Here is a 19,666-nt window from a genome sequence, read left to right as displayed (position 1 = left end):
CCATGAAGGGACATATTTCAGCCCTATCTGTTTTGCTGCAAAAAAAGGCTTGCAGAGCTCCCTGACGTGCTTTCTTTTGTTAAGGCTCTGATTATGATCAGACCTGTGTTTAGATCTAATGCCCCACCTTGAAGTTTGAATCTTGTTCTTAAGATTTTGCAACGGGCTACGTTTGAGCCTATGCATTCGGTTGGCATCAAATTGTTATCCTGGAAGGTTCTTTTTCTACTAGCTATTGCGTCTGCACGCAGAGTTTCTGAAATAGCTGTCTTGAAATGTGAGCCTCCTTATCTGGTGTTCCACACTGATAAGGCTTTCCTACGTACACGGCTTGGGTTTTCTTCCTAAGGTTGTGTCTGATCGCAACATCAATCAGGAGATTGTGGTTCCTTCCTTGTGTCCTAATCCTTCTTCTTCAACGGAACGTTTACTTCATAATTTGGATGTGGTTCGAGCTTTGAAGTTTTATTGTTAAGCTACTAATGATTTTAGACAAACTTCTTCCTTGTTTGTTATCTACTCTGGGAAGTGTAAGGGTCTGAAGGCTTCTTTGACTTCCTTATCTTTTTGGTTGAGGAGTGTTATATGCTTAGCTTATGAGTCAACGGGAATTAGACCTCCTCAGAAGATTATGGCTCATTCCACTAGAGTGGTGGCTTCCTCTTGGGCCTTTAAGAACGAGGCCTCTATGGATCAGATTTATAAGGCGACTACCTGGTCCTCCTTACATACTTTTTCTAAATTTTATAAATTTGACTTTTTTGCTTCGGCCGAAGCAGCTTTTGGGAGAAAGGTTTTGCAGGCTGTGGTGCCCTCAGAATAGGGTCATCATTCAGTGTCCTCTAGAGCTTGGGTATAGTTTTTCCAACAGTAAGGAATGATGCTGTGGACTCTCCTCATATTTAGAAGGAAACATAAGTTATGCTTACCTGATAATTTAATTTCCTTCTGATCCGCCCGTATACTCCGATGGGCGGACCAAAATTACGTTTTCTCTTCTGGCACCATTTATACCCTGATATTTCTCATACTGTTCCTTGTTCCCTTGGCAGAATGACTGGGATATGAGGGAAGTAGGGAGAGTATTTAAGCCTTTGGCTGGGGTGTCTTTGCCTCCTATCAGCCAATCGGAATTAAGGTAGGAATTTTCTGATTGGCTGATCGGAACAGCCAATAGAATGCGAGCTCAATCTGATTGGCTGATTGGATCAGCCAATCGGATTGAACTTGATTCTGATTGGCTGATTCCATCAGCCAATCAGAAAATTCCTACCTTAATTCCGATTGGCTGATAGAATCCTATCAGCCAATCGGAATTCGAGGGACGCCATCTTGGATGACGTCCCTTAAAGGAACCGTCATTAGTCGGGAGACATCGGAAGAAGAGGATGGATCCGCGTCGCCTGCTTCAAGATGGACCCGCTCCGCACCGGATGGAAGAAGATCGAAGATGCCGCTTGGAGAAGATGTTTGCCGGTCCGGATGTCCTCTTCTTGCCGGATAGGAGGAAGACTTTGGAGCACCGGATTATGGATCGCCAACCCCCGCTTGGGTTGGATGAAGATCTTGGAGCCAGGACGGATCGGTGATACCTGGATGGTGAAGACAAGGTAGGAAGATCTTCAGGGGATTAGTGTTAGGTTTATTTAAGGGGGGTTTGGGTTAGATTAGGGGTATGTGGGTGGTGGGTTGTAATGTTGGGGGGGGTATTGTATGTTTTTTTTTACAGGCAAAAGAGCTGAAATCCTTGGGGCATGCCCCGCAAAGGGCCCTGTTCAGGGCTGGTAAGGTAAAAGAGCTTGTAACTTTTTTAATTTAGAATAGGGTAGGGAATTTTTTATTTTGGGGGGCTTTGTTATTTTATTAGGGGGCTTAGAGTAGGTGTAATTAGTTTAAAATTGTTGTAATATGTTTCTTATGTTTGTAAATATTTTTTTATTTTCTGTAACTTAGTTCTTTTTTATTTTTTGTACTTTAGCTAGTTTATTTAATTGTATTTATTTGTAGCAATTGTGTTTAATTAATTTATTGATAGTGTAGTGTTAGGTTAATTGTAGGTAATTGTAGGTAGTTTATTTAATTATTTTATTGATAGGGTAGTGTTAGGTTTAATTATAACTTAGGTTAGGATTTATTTTACAGGTAAATTTGTTATTATTTTAACTAGGTAACTATTAAATAGTTCTTAACTATTTAATAGCTATTGTACCTGGTTAAAATAATTACAAAGTTGCCTGTAAAATAAATATTAATCCTAAAATAGCTATAATATAATTATAATTTATATTGTAGCTATATTAGGATTTATTTTACAGGTAAGTATTTAGCTTTAAATAGGAATCATTTATTTAATAAGAGTTAATTTATTTAGTTAGATAAAAATTATATTTAACTTAGGGGGGTGTTAGTGTTAGGGTTAGACTTAGCTTTAGGGGTTAATACATTTATTAGAATAGCGGTGAGCTCCGATCGGAAGTTTAGGGGTTAATAATTGAAGTTAGGTGTCGGCGATGTTAGGGAGGGCAGATTAGGGGGTTAATACTATTTATGATAGGGTTAGTGAGGCGGGTTAGGGGTTCATAACTTTATTATAGTAGCGCTCAGGTCCGCTCGGCAGATTAGGGGTTAATAAGTGTAGGCAGGTGTCGGCGACGTTGAGGGGGGCAGATTAGGGGTTAATAAATATAATATAGGGGTCGGCGATGTTAGGGGTATCAGATTAGGGGTACATAGGGATAACGTAGGTGGCGGCGATTTGCGGTCGGAAGATTAGGGGTTAATTATTTTAAGTAGCTTGCGGCGACGTTGTGGGGGGCAAGTTAGGGGTTAAGAAATATAATATAGGGGTCGGCGGGGTTAGGGGCAGCAGATTAGGGGTACATAAGTATAACGTAGGTGGCGGTCGGCAGATTAGGGGTTAAAAATTTTAATCGAGTGGCGGCGATGTGGGGGGACCTCGGTTTAGGGGTACATAGGTAGTTTATGGGTGTTAGTGTACTTTAGGGTACAGTAGTTAAGAGCTTTATAAACCGGCGTTAGCCAGAAAGCTCTTAACTCCTGCTATTTTCAGGCGGCTGGAATTTTGTCGTTAGAGCTCTAACGCTCACTTCAGAAACGACTCTAAATACCAGCGTTAGGAAGATCCCATTGAAAAGATAGGCTACGCAAATGGCGTAGGGGGATCTGCGGTATGGAAAAGTCGCGGCTGAAAAGTGAGCGTTAGACCCTTTAATCACTGACTCCAAATACCAGCGGGCGGCCAAAACCAGCGTTAGGAGCCTCTAACGCTGGTTTTGACGGCTACCGCCGAACTCTAAATCTAGGCCTTAATGTCCCCCAATTGCCCCCAAATCAAAGTGGTGTGTTTTGGTTTTGCTTTATTTTTTAAAAAGGTTGTGTTGCACCTCACTTGTAATATGGTATAACTCAGTTGAGTGCAAATATCGCTTTCGCAGAAGCAATATTTTGCGCTCAACTTGTAATCTGGCCCATTACAAGTTATTTTTTTTTGCTCAAGTGATATAGTGTGCGCTTACATCTGCATGTCGGCTAGCATGAGTAAGCTAAATCCCTCACATTATAGAGTTCTATAGGATTGAGCAGTAAAATTCCTGTTGAATATTGTTGAGTGCTAAGCAGAGGGTGCACTAAGTGAATGGTGCTCAAGTGGAGTTATTCATGTATTATAATATTAATAATAATGCTTTACTTCAATCCTTAAAAACTCACCCCTTGTAATACAAGTGTAGTGAGTCTGTTAATAGTGCCCCCTGCACTGTCCATTAAAAGTGTAGGGTGTCTGCGTTAAGATGCTTTGGTTAAAATATTTAACCATCTATTTGTAATACTAGACTGTATTGAAATATACTGCAGCAATGAAGGAAATCTTTAAAGGATGTATAAACAGTAATGTGTAAATCTTTTGTTGAGATTTTTGAGATTTTAAGTGCTTATACCTAAGAAATTGAAAACAGACCAATTTACTTCTTGAAAAAGATTTTAGATTTGACTGTAGTCTTGTGTAAAAAAAAAAACCCACCCTGCCTGTTTTGAGACCTGGAAGTAATGTCTATTGCATCAGTGATGACTTAAAGGGACAGTCTAGTCAAAATGAAACTTTCAAAATTCAAATAGGACATGCAATTTTAAACAACTTTATAATTTAATTTTTTAATCTAATTTCCTTTGTTGGCATTCTTTGTTGAAAGCTAAACCTATGTAGGCTCAAACTGATTTCTAAGCTGTTGAAGGCCACCTTTTATCTCAGTGCATTTTGACAGTTTTTCACAGTTAGACAGTTCTAGCTCATGTGTGTTATATAGATAGCATTGTGCTCACTACCATAGAGTCAGCAAAAACACAAGTCTGCAGAGGCTTAGATATTAATATAACAGTGTTGGTTATGTAAAACTGGGAAATGAGTAATAAAAGGATTATCTATCTTTTTAAACAATAAAGATTTTCAAGTATACTGTCTCTTTATTTTGCAAAAATAATTATATTTAAAATTAAAATTTTTACCTTTCTATCCCTTTAAGCTATCAAATAAGCCCTTAAATGATTTGATTTCAGATATATTAGTGACAGTGCAGTTTGTATAATTTGCTGCTTCCAAACTGTTTTATGACTAAAGCCTTTTTTAGACAACCACATGGAGTAAGGCTTAAGCAGTTGATCCATTTTTGTTACCATTGTACTCATTTAATTTTCAAAATGTGTGCATTGCATAAAGTGAGCATCTTACTCCCTTAGGCACTGGGACGAGGGGATGCTGAGCGAAGCCTGCAGACTGGTCTTGGAAGAGGTTTCTCTCCCTCCCACAGCTCCTGAGGGAAAGGTGGAATACAGGAGAACTTTGACTGTCAGTTTCCTTTTTAAATTCTACCTCCAAGTCTCTGAAGGTCTTAAATACAGTGTAAGCTTAAATTAAAACACTAAAACTGTGAAATGTGCAATCAACCACTTATTTTAAGAATATGTAATTTCTTTTATTAATATGTGTACATTATGGCTGTTTTAACCCATGCAACATGTTTTGGGGGTTTTCCCATATAGCTAGAGCTCCAATGCAGTGATTCTATGCCAGGATGTCAGGGCAGTTTTTCCTTTTTTGTTTATGTATCATAGACACACGGTAAATCTGCTGCCCTCACCCCAACAACCAATTTTATATTATATTGGCCTTATTTAAATTTCTCACAACTGAACTGTAGTTATTAGCATATTCGTGTAATTAAAATGCACACAGAGAATAATGTTTAACCCTCTTTCCAATATTAACCTAAGGGAAGTGATTTAATCCCAGTGTTCACAGTAATATGAATTGTTAAAGTGATGGTAAACTTTCCCCTTTTTAAAATCAGATCTGGAATGTTAGTGATATTTTACATAGAGTTTAATTCATCAGATGTAATGTAGGTGCGTTATAACTTGCTTTTTAACTTAAATTCCCTATGCTCCGCCAACCACTTAAAAAGTAAATTTTTCTGTGAGCTAACGGTTTGAATTGTTCTCCAATCAGTGATCTCGATACAAGAAAAGGGGCCATATGGGGAGAGCGCTGATTGGGCAACAATTTAAACTGTTAGCTCACAGAAAAATGTACTTTTGAAGTGGACGGCAGAGCGCAGGGAATTCGAATTTTATATCTATATTAAAAAGTAAGTTATAGCGCAACTTCATTACAACTGATTAATTAAACTTCATCTAAAATATCACTAACATTCCAGATGATTTTAAAAAGGGAAGAGTTTTCCATCACTTTCAGTGTTTTTACACCAATATTGCCATTATCCCACACAGTACTTTGATGTGACACCTATATAGACATGTTTTAATTTACATGTGCTCAATGCACCACACAGTGTAGTGATTTAACACCTATAAACTCAAATCCCAATACAATACAGAGATTAAATTAGCAACATGTTGGGCTATTAACATCCCTTATTCATGCTACTGATAGCCCAAAACATCTCTTTTTTTTGGTGGAGATATCCCCTAATAAAAAGATCCAGTTGGATATTTTTAATTGTGCTGGACATTTCTTCTTTATACTTTATATGATTACGAGGTAAGCAGAGCCCTATACGTATCATGCACTCTAAAAAGGACTTTAGATATTGGTGCTGTTCTGAGTTGTACAATTTTGCAATAATAGATATCCCTGGTGTAACCTTACTTTTAATACGGAGTACAGTTGAACAACCGGAATCCTCGCACTCAAAAAGGGTTAGTTGAAAAGGGTGAAAGTAAATAAGGTACCGCCAGGCTTAAAAGTAGAAAGCTCCTTTATTTAGAAATACATAAAAGGCATGCACGCCAGCAAGGTGACAAGGTCAAACGCGTTTCATAGTTCTCACTTCATCAGTGACCTATACCAACACCTGAAAGCTCATCCTTAATAAAGGTATTAACCACTCCCCCATTACAGGTGTAGAGCATTGGTTCAGGTGAATCAGAGGAAAGGAGGGCAATCTTTATTCAGTATATATATTGTATAATTTCTAACAGATAAGCATATTTACATATTTACAGAGAGTTAGATAAAGTGTATTTTCTTTTCAAACTGTCAAATCTTATTTACTATAAAATCTAACTTAGATATAATATTCTAAACTGATATGTAGGACTCTACTCTTATTTCTGACAACAAGAACCTAATCACTTTTATCCACAATATTTGATACCAAGAGCTGCCTTGTACTAGTTTCATATAAACTGCTTCAGTATAAATTTATTACACCATTATGCAAAATAATAATTATAGATGTATTCATGGCTATCACCTTATCATCTTAATACGGAGTACAGTAATGGGACCACCTGTCTAAAGAACATTACAGAATTGGAAACTAGAGAATGGTTGTTCTAAGCTATGAAGAGAAATTACCTAGAATCAACTCTTAAGACTAGATATTCATATATAACCATATAAATGCTCCATGTGAAAAATTGTCCTTATCAATGTTTATAGTATATTTTTTCACTATTCACTTATTTTACAAATCTCAAGCATCCAGCATTTTAATTTTATTTTTTTTAAATCAATACTTTTCAGTCCTTGGAGCAAGAAACCTCAGAGCTATGTGAAAGTGATAACAACATCCAGAGCAAGTCTTCAAAGTATATGCAGACATACCAGGTATGTAACTGTTATTAAGTACATTACAACAGAATTTATAAAGTCAGCCTTATGTGTGATCCTCTGATATTCCAGTTCAACTTCTCACTTTTAAAGGATAGTCTAGTCAAAATTAAAATGTCAAGATTCAGGCACGTAATTTTAAACAACTTTCCAACTTACTTTCATCATCAAATTTGTTTTGTTCTCTTGGTATTCTTTGTTAAAAGTTAAACCCCGGTAGGCTCATATGCTAATTTTCTAAGTCCTTGAAGGCCACCTCTTATCTCAATGCATTTGACAGTTTTTCACAGCTTGATAGCGCTAGTTCATTTGTGCTATATAGATAACATTGTGCTCAGTCCCGTGGAGTCAGCACTGATTGGCTAAAATGTAAGTCTGTCAAAAGTACTGAAATAAGGGGGCAGCCAGCATAGTCTTAGATACAAGGTTATCACAGAGGTAAAAAGTATATTAATATAACCCTGTTGGTTATGCAAAACTGGAGAATGGGTAATAAAGGGATTGCCTATCTTTTTAACCAATAAAATCTCTGGAGTAGACTGTCCCTTTAAATATTTGGCTCTGTAATTTTACCTTGTGCTCTAAAGTTCCACTTCTCAATATGCACACACCCTCTTAGCCTCCATAGCCATTTCTGACTGCCCCCTTAGCATCCAGTGCTATTGGGTCTGAGAGTATATAGCTTGGTTGTAGCACATAACTTTCAAAAAAAGCTGCGCATTTGAAGATTGTTATATATTAAATTATATAAAGGGAAAAAAAAAAACAATTTACCAGCCGTGCCAGTGGGAAACCATTTCCAACAATACATTTATCACAACTTCCACAATATTTTTTTGCATATCCTTTATCCTAGAAAGTGACAAATAAACAGCCACTTGAGGACACCATTGGACGGCCCATAATGCACCAGACAGCCATGATGCAAGCTACTGGGGAGGCTGTATACTGTGACGATATGACTTTCATTGATGGAGAGCTATCACTGGCTATAGTGACCAGTTCTCGGGCTCATGCCAAGATTGTGTTAGTATAAAGTCACAGAAGGATCTGCTTCCTAATTCTGTTTGCTTGTTTTTTGTTCTCCTAGTTTAGTGTAAATGTATTGGCTTGTGGTAGATGAATAATGTAAATTCATAACTGGCCAAAGGAGATGAACAAAATAATATTTTCTTTATTCTCTATTCATATTCCATATAATTTAAGAATATTAATAACTGTTTATTGTTCACTTTGTAAAATGATAAATTAGATGTCTATTTAAATGAATAATAATACAACTTTCTCATATTTCATATTCTACATTATAGATCTCTGGACCTAGCAGAAGCAATGGATATGCCTGGGGTTTTTGACATTGTAACTGCAAAAGATATTCCTGAAACCAATAACTTTAAATTTCATTACTGGCCAGAGCAGTTATTTGCAGAAAATAAGGTAGGTAAAACAGCAACCCAAAATACTCCCACACGCATACACACATACATATACAGTGGGGGAAAAAAGTATTTAGTCAGCCACCAATTGTGCAAGTTCTCCCACTTAAGAAGATGAGAGAGGCCTGTAATTGTCATCATAGGTATACCTCAACTATGAGAGACAAAATGTGGAAACAAATCCAGACAATCACATTGTCTGATTTGGAAAGAATTTATTTGCATATTATGGTTTCAAAATTAGTATTTGGTCACCTACAAACAAGCAAGATTTCTGGCTCTCACATACCTGTATCTTCCTCTTTAAGAGGCTCCTCTGTCCTCCACTCATTACCTGTATTAATGGCACCTGTTTGAACTTGTTATCAGTATAAAAGACACCTGTCCACAACCTCAAACAGTCACACTCCAAACTCCACTATGGTGAAGACCAAAGAGCTGTCGAAGGAGACCAGAAACAAAATTGTAGACCTGCACCAGGCTGGGAAGACTGAATCTGCAATAGGCAAGCAGCTTGGTGTGAAGAAATCAACTGTGGGAGCAATAATTAGAAAATGGAAGACATACAAGACCACTGATAATCTCCCTCGATCTGGGGCTCCACGCAAGATCTCACCCCGTGGGGTCAAAATGATCACAAGAACGGTGAGCAAACATCCCAGAACCACACGGGGGGACCTAGTGAATGACCTGCAGAGAGTTGTACCAACGTAACAAAGGCTACCATCAGTAACACACTACGCTGCCAGGGACTCAGATCCTGCAGTGCCAGACGTGTCTCCCTGCTTAAGCCAGTACATGTCCGGGCCCATCTGAAGTATGCTAGAGAGCATTTGGATGATCCAGAAGCAGATTGGGAGAATGTCATATGGTCAGATGAAACCAAAGTAGAACTGTTTGGTAGAAACACAACTTGTCGTGTTTGGAGGAGGGAGAACACCATACCTACTGTCAAACATAGGGGTGGCAGCATCATGCTTTGGGGCTGTTTCTCTGCAAAGGGAACAGGACGACTGATCCGTGTACATGAAAAAATGAATGGGGCCATGTATCGTGAGATTTTGAGTGCAAACCTCCTTCCATCAGCAAGGGCATTGAAGATGAAATGTGGCTGGGTCTTTCAGCATGACAATGATCCCAAACACACCACCCGGGCAATGAAGGAGTGGCTTCGTAAGAAGCATTTCAAGGTCCTGGAGTGGCCTAGACAGTCTCCAGATCTCGACCCCATAGAAAACCTTTGGAGGGAATTGAAAGTCTGTGTTGTCCAGCGACAGCCCCAAAACATCACTGCTCTAGAGGAGATCTGCATGCAGGAATGGGCCAACATACCAGCAACAGTGTGTGACAACCTTGTGAAGACTTACAGAAAACTTTTGACCTCTGTCATTGCCAACAAAGGATATATAACAAAGTATTGAGATGAACTTTTGATATTGACTAAATACTTATTTTCCACCATAATTTGCAAATAAATTCTTTCCAAATCAGACAATATGATTGTCTGGATTTGTTTCCACATTTTGTCTCTTATAGTTGAGGTATACCTTTGATGAAAATTACAGGCCTCTCTCATCTTCTTAAGTGGGAGAACTTTTACAATTGGTGGCTGACTAAATACTTTTTTCTCCCACTGTACATACACACACACATGTACACACACAGACACACATGCACACACACACATGCATAGACACATACATGCATACACACGCATACACACACATGCATACACACACACATGCATACACATGCAAACACACACATGCATACACACATGCACACACACATGCACACACACACACATGCATACACACGCAAACACACACATGCATACACACATGCATGTGGCTGAGAATAAAGAACTTTTGGGGACATTGATTTTCCATCCATGTTCCTGAAGGAAAGATACAATTCTGCGTGTAAGAGTAGTAGCCAGAGAAATACATGGAGCTTGGACCAAAATATTGTCCAAATAAGGGGCAATGGAGAGTCCATGTGCTCTGATCACTGCTAAGAGAGCCCCTAATACATTTGTGAAAATTCTGTGGCCAAACCAAAGGGAAGAGCTACAAATTGATAATGTTTGCAGAGAAATGCAAATATTAGAAACTGCAAATGGTCGTTGTAAATTGGGATGTGTGGTAAGCATCCTTTAAATGTATGGTTGTCATAAATTGACCTTCCTGAACTAGAAGCAAAATGATATGGACCATTTCCATTTTTAAAGAAGGTAAGCAAACAAATTTGTTCAGAAGTTTTAGGTTCAGAATATGATGGAAGGTGCCTTCTTTCTTTGGAAAAATGAAGAGGTTGGAATATAAACCCTGTCCCTGTTGAGAGGTTGGAACAGATTGGATCACTCCCATGTACTCTAAATTTTGAACACATTGAACAAAGGCAGTTGGATTTTTTTGAACTTGAGAGAGATAAAACAGCTCCCAGGGAGCTTTGGTGCAAAAGCTGATGCGGTAATCCTAGGAAATAATGCTGAGAACCCAGGGATCATGAAATGATTGGGACCAGGCCTTCTTAAACTGAATCAATTTGCCCCCTACCAGAAGATCTTCTGAACAGGGGGCTGTCCCTTCATGCAGATTTCTGATTGGAATTGGACTTTTTGGTCTGATTGTTCTTATACCAAGAAGATCCTGGCTTCCAGAAAGGCTTAAAGGATTCAGACATCTGGTTAGAGGGGGACTTCTGATCTCTAGGGGAGTGAAAGGAAAGAAAAAGATTTGTTTGTTTGTACTTCCCCTTAGACTTCTTGTCCTGAGGTAGAAAAGACTCTTTTCCCAGTGACAGTTTTGATAATAAAATCCAATTCTGATCCAAAAAGTATCTTCACTTTAAAAGGAACCAAAAGTAGACTATTCCTAGAGACCATATCAGATGACCAAGATGTAAGCAATAAAGCTCTCCTTATCAAAACAGCAATGGATACTCTTGCATCAATTAATGATGTCAAAACCATGATCACAAATTAAATCATTAGACATCTTAAGGACTTTAATACAGTTGTGAATATCCTCAGAATATTGATCAGAATCCATTTGAGAAAGAAAAACACACCAGTTTTTGTTTTATACCATAAATAATTGCAGTTAGCAACATCAACTAGGGTTCTGGGGAAGACAACAGCTGGACAGAAAAATGTTGTTGAACTTGGAGAGTGTTTACATTAATGTGAGGTCATAGCAGACCTGGAAAATTTGTTTTATAATTATCATCTCTCATCTATCTTTCTCCACTCCCTGCTCTCTTCAATCTCTCTTTTTACCCCCTCCCTTCTCTCTCAAGAAATATTTTCTTTACACTCTTTCTCTCTTCTCTCTCATATCTCTTCACTTTCTTTTTTTTCTCCATTCTTCCTTAATGCTATCTTTTTCTCCATATTCACTTTTCCTTGCCAATCTCTATCTGCCACGTTTACCCTCTCAAACGTAACAATCTAAGCACTAATGGAGTCCTTATAGCCCTAGAGGAATAACATAATATCCCTTTAGATAATATTTGTAGATATCCACATAGACATCAACTTTTATACATATATATATATATATACACATATAAAGACATATGTACACATATATAGACATATATATACATATTGACCACGAGTCCTAAAAATCAAAAAAAGAGAGAGAAGTTGCTGCACCAAGGGCGCCTTTCTTTTTTTGTCTTTCAGGACTCATGGTCAATATCGCTATCATCCTGTGGAGAGAGCTGCTCTCTTACCTATCTGCTGGTTCCTTGTTGAGAGACTATTTTGGGACTGTATCGCATTTATTACACATATGTGTTGAATGTGCATTGGACTATTAATTTACATATTTGCATATTCACTTATGTTGTGTTATATAGATATTTTATTTATTATCTTATTATTTAACATTTTGAATTTTTTAACTGCATCATTGCCTCATTCCTCATAACTAATACAGGAGAGGTTGTTGTAGTTGGCGCACCTCCCCCTTAGACACACAATTATTCTTTTTGTGTGGTCTGATTTGTTGTTTTATATATATATATATACGCATACATATACATATTTATACATATATATACACATATAAAAACATAAGTACACATATAAAGACATATGTACACATATAAAGACATAAGTACACATATAAAGACATATGTACACATATAAAGACATATGTACACATATAAAGACATAAGTACACATATAAAGACATATGTACACATATAAAGACATATGTACACATATAAAGACATATGTACACATATAAAGACATAAGTACACATATAAAGACATATGTACACATATAAAGACATAAGTACACATATAAAGACACATGTACACATATAAAGACATAAGTACACATATAAAGACATATGTACATATATAAAGACATAAGTACACATAAAAAGACATAAGTAAACATATAAAGACATATGTACACATATAAAGACACAAAACAGAAGAGCTGAGGGGCGCTTACGTTCCTGGAGTCGGTCTGTGAGCAAAGAGAAAGCCGGTTGCTCTGTTGAGCAGGAAGTAGATCCACTGTGATAGCTTGTTGCAATGATGGTCTCCTTCCTGTGTCACTGTAGTGATGATGGACGCTGCCTGAGAAAGAAGGGGGTGTATTCCCCAAAACACCCCCAGCAGGAAACAAACTGTGAAGAGAGAACAAAGACAGGCGCAGCCCAATTCAAGTGTAGTATTCTTTAATTCAGTGTAAGAGCACACGTACAAATGGCTACTTACAAAATGCACAAATAAAAACTGCATATAAAGGTATCTTTACATCCAAACTGTATTGTGTGACATACAGCTATAAAACAATCTCTACGCGTTTCGTCTGAGGACGCTCAGACTTTCTCAAGAGGTAAAAAATTAGAAGTGTTACAAGCATGGTGCCTACCGGCTTTATAAAAGGAACCACTGATTGCATGATTAATTACCAGCCAAACATTGTATAGGTGAAATTGATTGGCTGATAAGCATGTTAAGTTAAAAAAAGAAAATTACTTTGCATTATTACATGTCTGATAAGCATATACAATTTGTTCAGTGCAATCACTTTGAATACAAACTAGAAATTGAAAAATGAGAGCAATGATAAAAATGAAAATGGGAGTGAGGATGAATATGAAAAAATGATAAGCATAAAATATACTACATGTACAAACTATGCAGAACTAAGAATAGGGTTAAAAAACCTTGAACTTTAAAACAAGAGAAGTGTTTTAAAAACAATGTTTTTAGAAAAATGTAGTTTAAAATTTGCTATTATATATTTAGAATGTATTTATTATAAAACTACATAAAAGCTTGGAGATCTAGTTCTAAATTAAGACCTGATGGTTGCATGGTGTTCAATTGATAGATCCACCATGATTCTCTGCGTCTGAGTGTTAAAAGCCTATTTGGAAATTTGTTGGGGGGTATCCAGTCTATGACTTGGATTTTGAGGGATGAAGGATTAGAATTGTGATGTAATTTAAAATGTTCTGGCACACTGTGTGTCATAAGGCGATTTTTTATATTGTTGACATGTTCTCCCAACCTCGTGCGTATGCTTCTTTTGGTTCTTCCTATATAGATCAAATTGCAGCTGCATTTCAGCAGAGAAACTACATAGGTGGTACTGCAATTACTCTTGTATTTTTGTTTGAATGTTATATCACCCCCTGTATTTGTGAAGGTAACCTCCCTATTTACATGTTGGCACATGCCACATCTGGATACCCCGCATTTGTAGGTGCCGGGTTTCTGTTGTAACCAATGTGTTTTATCTTTAGTTGTACAAGGTTTATTAAGATTACGCAATCTTGTGGGTGCTAAAATATTTTTAAAATCCATATTTTTTCTGAAAGTTACCAAAGGTTGATCTGGTAGACTGTCACCCAGTATAGGATCTGCCTTTAACACACCCCAGTGTTTCTTTAGGATATTTTGTATTTCTCTTGAACCCTGACTGTATGTTGTGATGAATCTGACATTATTTGATGTGTTAGATTGCCTCCTTCGTTTTAACTTTTCAGTGGGAAGTAAAAGAGTTTTTCTGTCCATTAGAGAAACTTTAGTTTTAGCCTGTTCTAATATCTCAACTGAATAGCCCTTTTCAATGAATCTAGAGTCTAATAGAGCACTCTCTTGATTATAATCGCTTGTTTTGGTGCAGTTTCTCTTTACCCTTTGATATTGCCCCAGGGGAATGTTAGTCTTCCACCTGGGTAAATGGCCACTACCTGCATTGAGGAACCCATTTTTATCAGTTGGCTTTCTGAAATTCTTCACTGCTACCTTGTTTTGTTCATCAATGTATAAAATTAAATCAAGAAACTCTATTTGTTTGGTGTCTATTTTTGATGTAAATTTTAAATTATAATCGTTTGTGTTAATATGTTCTATAAACTCCTTACATAGTGTTTCGCTTCCTCTCCAGATGATAATTACATCATCTATATACCGAAAATAACAAATCAGGTGACTGTGATAAGGGTTATTTGTCCAAATGCGATTGTTCTCAAAATGATGCATATAAAGATTGGCATACGATGGGGCAAATGTTGTCCCCATCGCAGTGCCCTGTATCTGTCTGTAAAACTGTTTGTCAAAAGTGAAATAATTATGTGAAAGTATAAAATTAATGCCTGTTAGTATAAACTCAAGATGTTGGTGAGGTGAGAAGTCATCGATGAGTATTTCTTTAATAGCCTTGACTCCTTGGTCGTGCGGTATACAGGTGTATAGCGACGATACGTCGCAGGATACCCACAAAAAATCATTCGACCAATCTAACCCTTCAAATGTGTTGATTGTATGAATGGTATCCCTGAGATACGCCTTGGTAGATTGTACTACAGGCTGTAAGTAATGGTCTATATATACAGACAAGTTATTGGTTAGTGATCCAATCCCAGAAATTATGGGTCTACCAGGTGGGGATATTAAGGTTTTATGCACCTTGGGAAGGTGATAAAATGTGGGTATGGTGGGGTGGTTTTCTGTTAAAAAATTTAATTCGTCATTATTAAGTATATTGTTGTTTTTTGCTTCTTTCAGAATTAGATTGAGTTCCTTTTTGAATTTGAGGGTGGGATCAAAGTTTAATTTCTTATATGTGCTTTGGTCATTTAATATATTTGAGGCCTCTTTAAGGTAATCATCTCTGTTTTGTATCACCACCCCACCACCCTTGTCCGCTGCCCTGATAATGATATTATAATTATTTTGTAAATCCTTGAGTGTTTTTCTTTCGCTTGTTGTTAGATTGTCATTATATTTATGTATCCAGTTGTCGCCTTTCTTTTCCCAAAGTTTAGTGAGATCATCACATATTAGTTTATTAAAGGTATTTACAAATTGGCCTTGGGATGTGTAGGGGTAAAAACTAGATTTGCGTTTGAAATTACTATGTTTGATACTTTCCTCAAGATCATGTGTACTAAGATCTAACAAATCTGATTTATTTTGAGTCAATGTATTGGTATAGGTCACCCCCGTGTCTAGTTCATTAAGTGTTAACAAGGCAGATTGATCAGAGTGGTCCAAAATGATAGGCGGTGTTGGTGTGATCCTGGGTGTATTCTTCAAAGTTAAGGTCTTAACTTTGCCCCCAAAAAAGCCCCAAATAAATTTCAGACTTATATTGATGTGCAAAAATATATTAGAAATCTGACCTTAAAAAGGTATTTTTTGAAGAATACACCCAGGATCACACCAACACCGCCTATCATTTTGGACCACTCTGATCAATCTGCCTTGTTAACACTTAATGAACTAGACACGGGGGTAACCTATACCAATACATTGACTCAAAATAAATCAGATTTGTTAGATCTTAGTACACATGATCTTGAGGAAAGTATCAAACATAGTAATTTCAAACGCAAATCTAGTTTTTACCCCTACACATCCCAAGGCCAATTTGTAAATACCTTTAATAAACTAATATGTGATGATCTCATTAAACTTTGGGAAAAGAAAGGCGACAACTGGATACATAAATATAATGACAATCTAACAACAAGCGAAAGAAAAACACTCAAGGATTTACAAAATAATTATAATATCATTATCAGGGCAGCGGACAAGGGTGGTGGGGTGGTGATACAAAACAGAGATGATTACCTTAAAGAGGCCTCAAATATATTAAATGACCAAAGCACATATAAGAAATTAAACTTTGATCCCACCCTCAAATTCATAAAAGGAACTCAATCTAATTCTGAAAGAAGCAAAAAACAACAATATACTTAATAATGACGAATTACATTTTTTAACAGAAAACCACCCCACCATACCCACGTTTTATCACCTTCCCAAGGTGCATAAAACCCTAATATCCCCACCTGGTAGACCCATAATTTCTGGGATTGGATCACTAACCAATAACTTGCCTGTATATATAGACCATTACTTACAGCCTATAGTACAATCTACCAAGGCGTATCTCAGGGATACCATTCATACAATCAACACATTTGAAGGGTTAGATTGGTCGAATGATTTTTTGTGGGTATCCTGCGACGTATCGTCGCTATACACCTGTATACCGCACGACCAAGGAGTCAAGGCTATTAAAGAAATACTCATCGATGACTTCTCACCTCACCAACATCTTGAGTTTATACTAACAGGCATTAATTTTATACTTTCACATAATTATTTCACTTTTGACAAACAGTTTTACAGACAGATACAGGGCTCTGCGATGGGGACCACATTTGCCCCATCGTATGCCAATCTTTATATGCATCATTTTGAGAACAATCGCATTTGGACAAATAACCCTTATCACAGTCACCTGATTTGTTATTTTTGGTATATAGATGATGTAATTATCATCTAGAGAGGAAACGAAACACTATGTAAGGAGTTTATAGAACATATTAACACAAACGATTATAATGTAAAATTTACATCAAAAATAGACACCAAACAAATAGAGTTTCTTGATTTAATTTTATACATTGATGAACAAAACAAGGTAGCAGTGAAGAATTTCAGAAAGCCAACTGATAAAAATGGGTTCCTCAATGCAGGTAGTGGCCATTTACCCAGGTGGAAGACTAACATTCCCCAGGGGCAATATCAAAGGGTAAAGAGAAACTGCACCAAAACAAGCGATTATAATCAAGAGAGTGCTCTATTAGACTCTAGATTCATTGGAAAGGGCTATTCAGTTGAGATATTAGAACAGGCTAAAACTAAAGTTTCTCTAATGGACAGAAAAACTCTTTTACTTCCCACTGAAAAGTTAAAACGAAGGAGGCAATCTAACACATCAAATAATGTCAGATTCATCACAACATACAGTCATGGTTCAAGAGAAATACAAAATATCCTAAAGAAACACTGGGGTGTGTTAAAGGCAGATCCTATACTGGGTGACAGTCTACCAGATCAACCTTTGGTAACTTTCAGAAAAAATATGGATTTTAAAAATATTTTATCGATCGTATATTCTCAAGTCCACTAACCCGACATGAAAATATTAATATTTCACATTCCAATGTTCTTCACATAGAGGAATATGTTCTATACATACATATATCTGATGGTATTTTGGTACAATATATATATATATATATATATATATATATATATATATATATATTATGATTCGATTCTTGCACCTGGGCCCTGTGGTTTCTAGTTACACCTCTGATTATATATAGAATTGGATAAACACAGATATATCTATTTATAAATACATAGAACATATTCTGCTATGTGCAGAACATTGGAATTTGAATTATTTACAGCAAATGCACAGTATAACACTGTATTAAATATGAATATTGTATAAATATGCTTTTACATGTTTTCATCATCTACTTGACTGCAAAAGGCTCCAATGCATATATATATTTATATTTAGACATGTATATATATGTATCTCTATGTTAAAGCCTTTGCCCGCATTTTTTTTTCCTAACACCTAATACCTCATATCTATGAGCCCTTTTACCTTTTTGTTAATTTTTTTTAAAAAAAATGTTTTTATTAGATAGTGTTATTATGAGTGTAATTGTACTGTGTTTTTGTGACACTTTTTTGTTTTGCAAAACAAGCTCTGAGGACGTGCTATCCAGGTGCGCGTTAACTTCAATTGCACCCAAGCGATCACGTTTACGTTCAACTTGTAATACGAGCACTACATCCAATGGGCGCAAACAGCCGCAATAAACCCAACATCGCTCACTCGGAATTGTTTAAGAACAAACAAAAAACATATCAAATGGTTTGGATACGATTCTGAAAAACAAATCATTACAAAGAAGTACAATAAAAAATTTTTATGTAACATAAACTAAAACAGACTACACTGCTTGCCTAGCCAGTCCACACTCAACGCATTTCAGGGCTCCTCCCCTTTCCTCAGGAGACACCTATGATTAGCCTATGATTAGCTCTCACCTAACCCTTAGAACTTTATATGAACGTTGTTGTATTATTGTTAAATGTTGTTTAGTACTGTGCACTTGCATATTCAAATAGCACATTTCACAAACATTACAATGAATACTGCATTTTATGTTTCATTTTTTACTTTTTAAGGTGATTTGTGTTGGGCAAATTATCTGTGCTGTGATGGCTGATACTTATGATCATGCGAAGAAAGCAGCAGAGAAAGTGAAAGTTGTATATGAAGATGTAGAACCTGCAATTATCACTATTAAGGTATCCAATCAAAGATTTGTATTTTTTGTTAACATAAACTGTTTTTTTTTTCTAGGCTGTAGAATACAATTGTCTTTGATAGCTAAGTATTTTATTATAACTCCACGGTAGGTTCAATAGATCAATGTATTATAAGCTGGATTGTTTTAAATGCTTATAACTTTGGACAGGATTGATATATTAAACAAAATGTTGGTATACTCCAATTAATTACAAGAGCTTAATAAACTCATCAAATTTTAGGCCATTTCAATATATCAGAAAACATTTTCTTTCTAGGTTTTTCCCACGATTTTGCATTTATCTAGTTAAGCAGCATTGGTGACTGATACTATTATGCATGCACACTGTTGTATTGATTGATTATATACACTGATGTTTAGATATATTTTTGTAGAGTATGATATTGACACTATC

The 19,666-nt window shown here is 36.5% G+C and overlaps 1 protein-coding gene across 1 annotated transcript in view; it reads left to right on the top strand.

Annotated features, from left to right (window-relative positions):
• The window catches only part of LOC128659728 (aldehyde oxidase 1-like), a 561,780-nt gene that overhangs the window by 213,376 nt on the left and 328,738 nt on the right, over window positions 1-19,666 (top strand). Inside the window, 5 exon segments of the mRNA XM_053713310.1 lie at window positions 4,753-4,915; window positions 7,061-7,144; window positions 8,004-8,173; window positions 8,458-8,584; window positions 19,127-19,249. Coding sequence (XP_053569285.1) covers window positions 4,753-4,915; window positions 7,061-7,144; window positions 8,004-8,173; window positions 8,458-8,584; window positions 19,127-19,249 — 667 coding nt within the window.

Source organism: Bombina bombina, chromosome 1 (assembly GCF_027579735.1).
Source record: "Bombina bombina isolate aBomBom1 chromosome 1, aBomBom1.pri, whole genome shotgun sequence".
Classification (NCBI taxonomy): domain Eukaryota; kingdom Metazoa; phylum Chordata; class Amphibia; order Anura; family Bombinatoridae; genus Bombina; species Bombina bombina.
The sequence above is the reverse complement of the archived record's forward strand: the minus strand, read 5'-3'. Positions and strand labels throughout refer to the sequence as shown.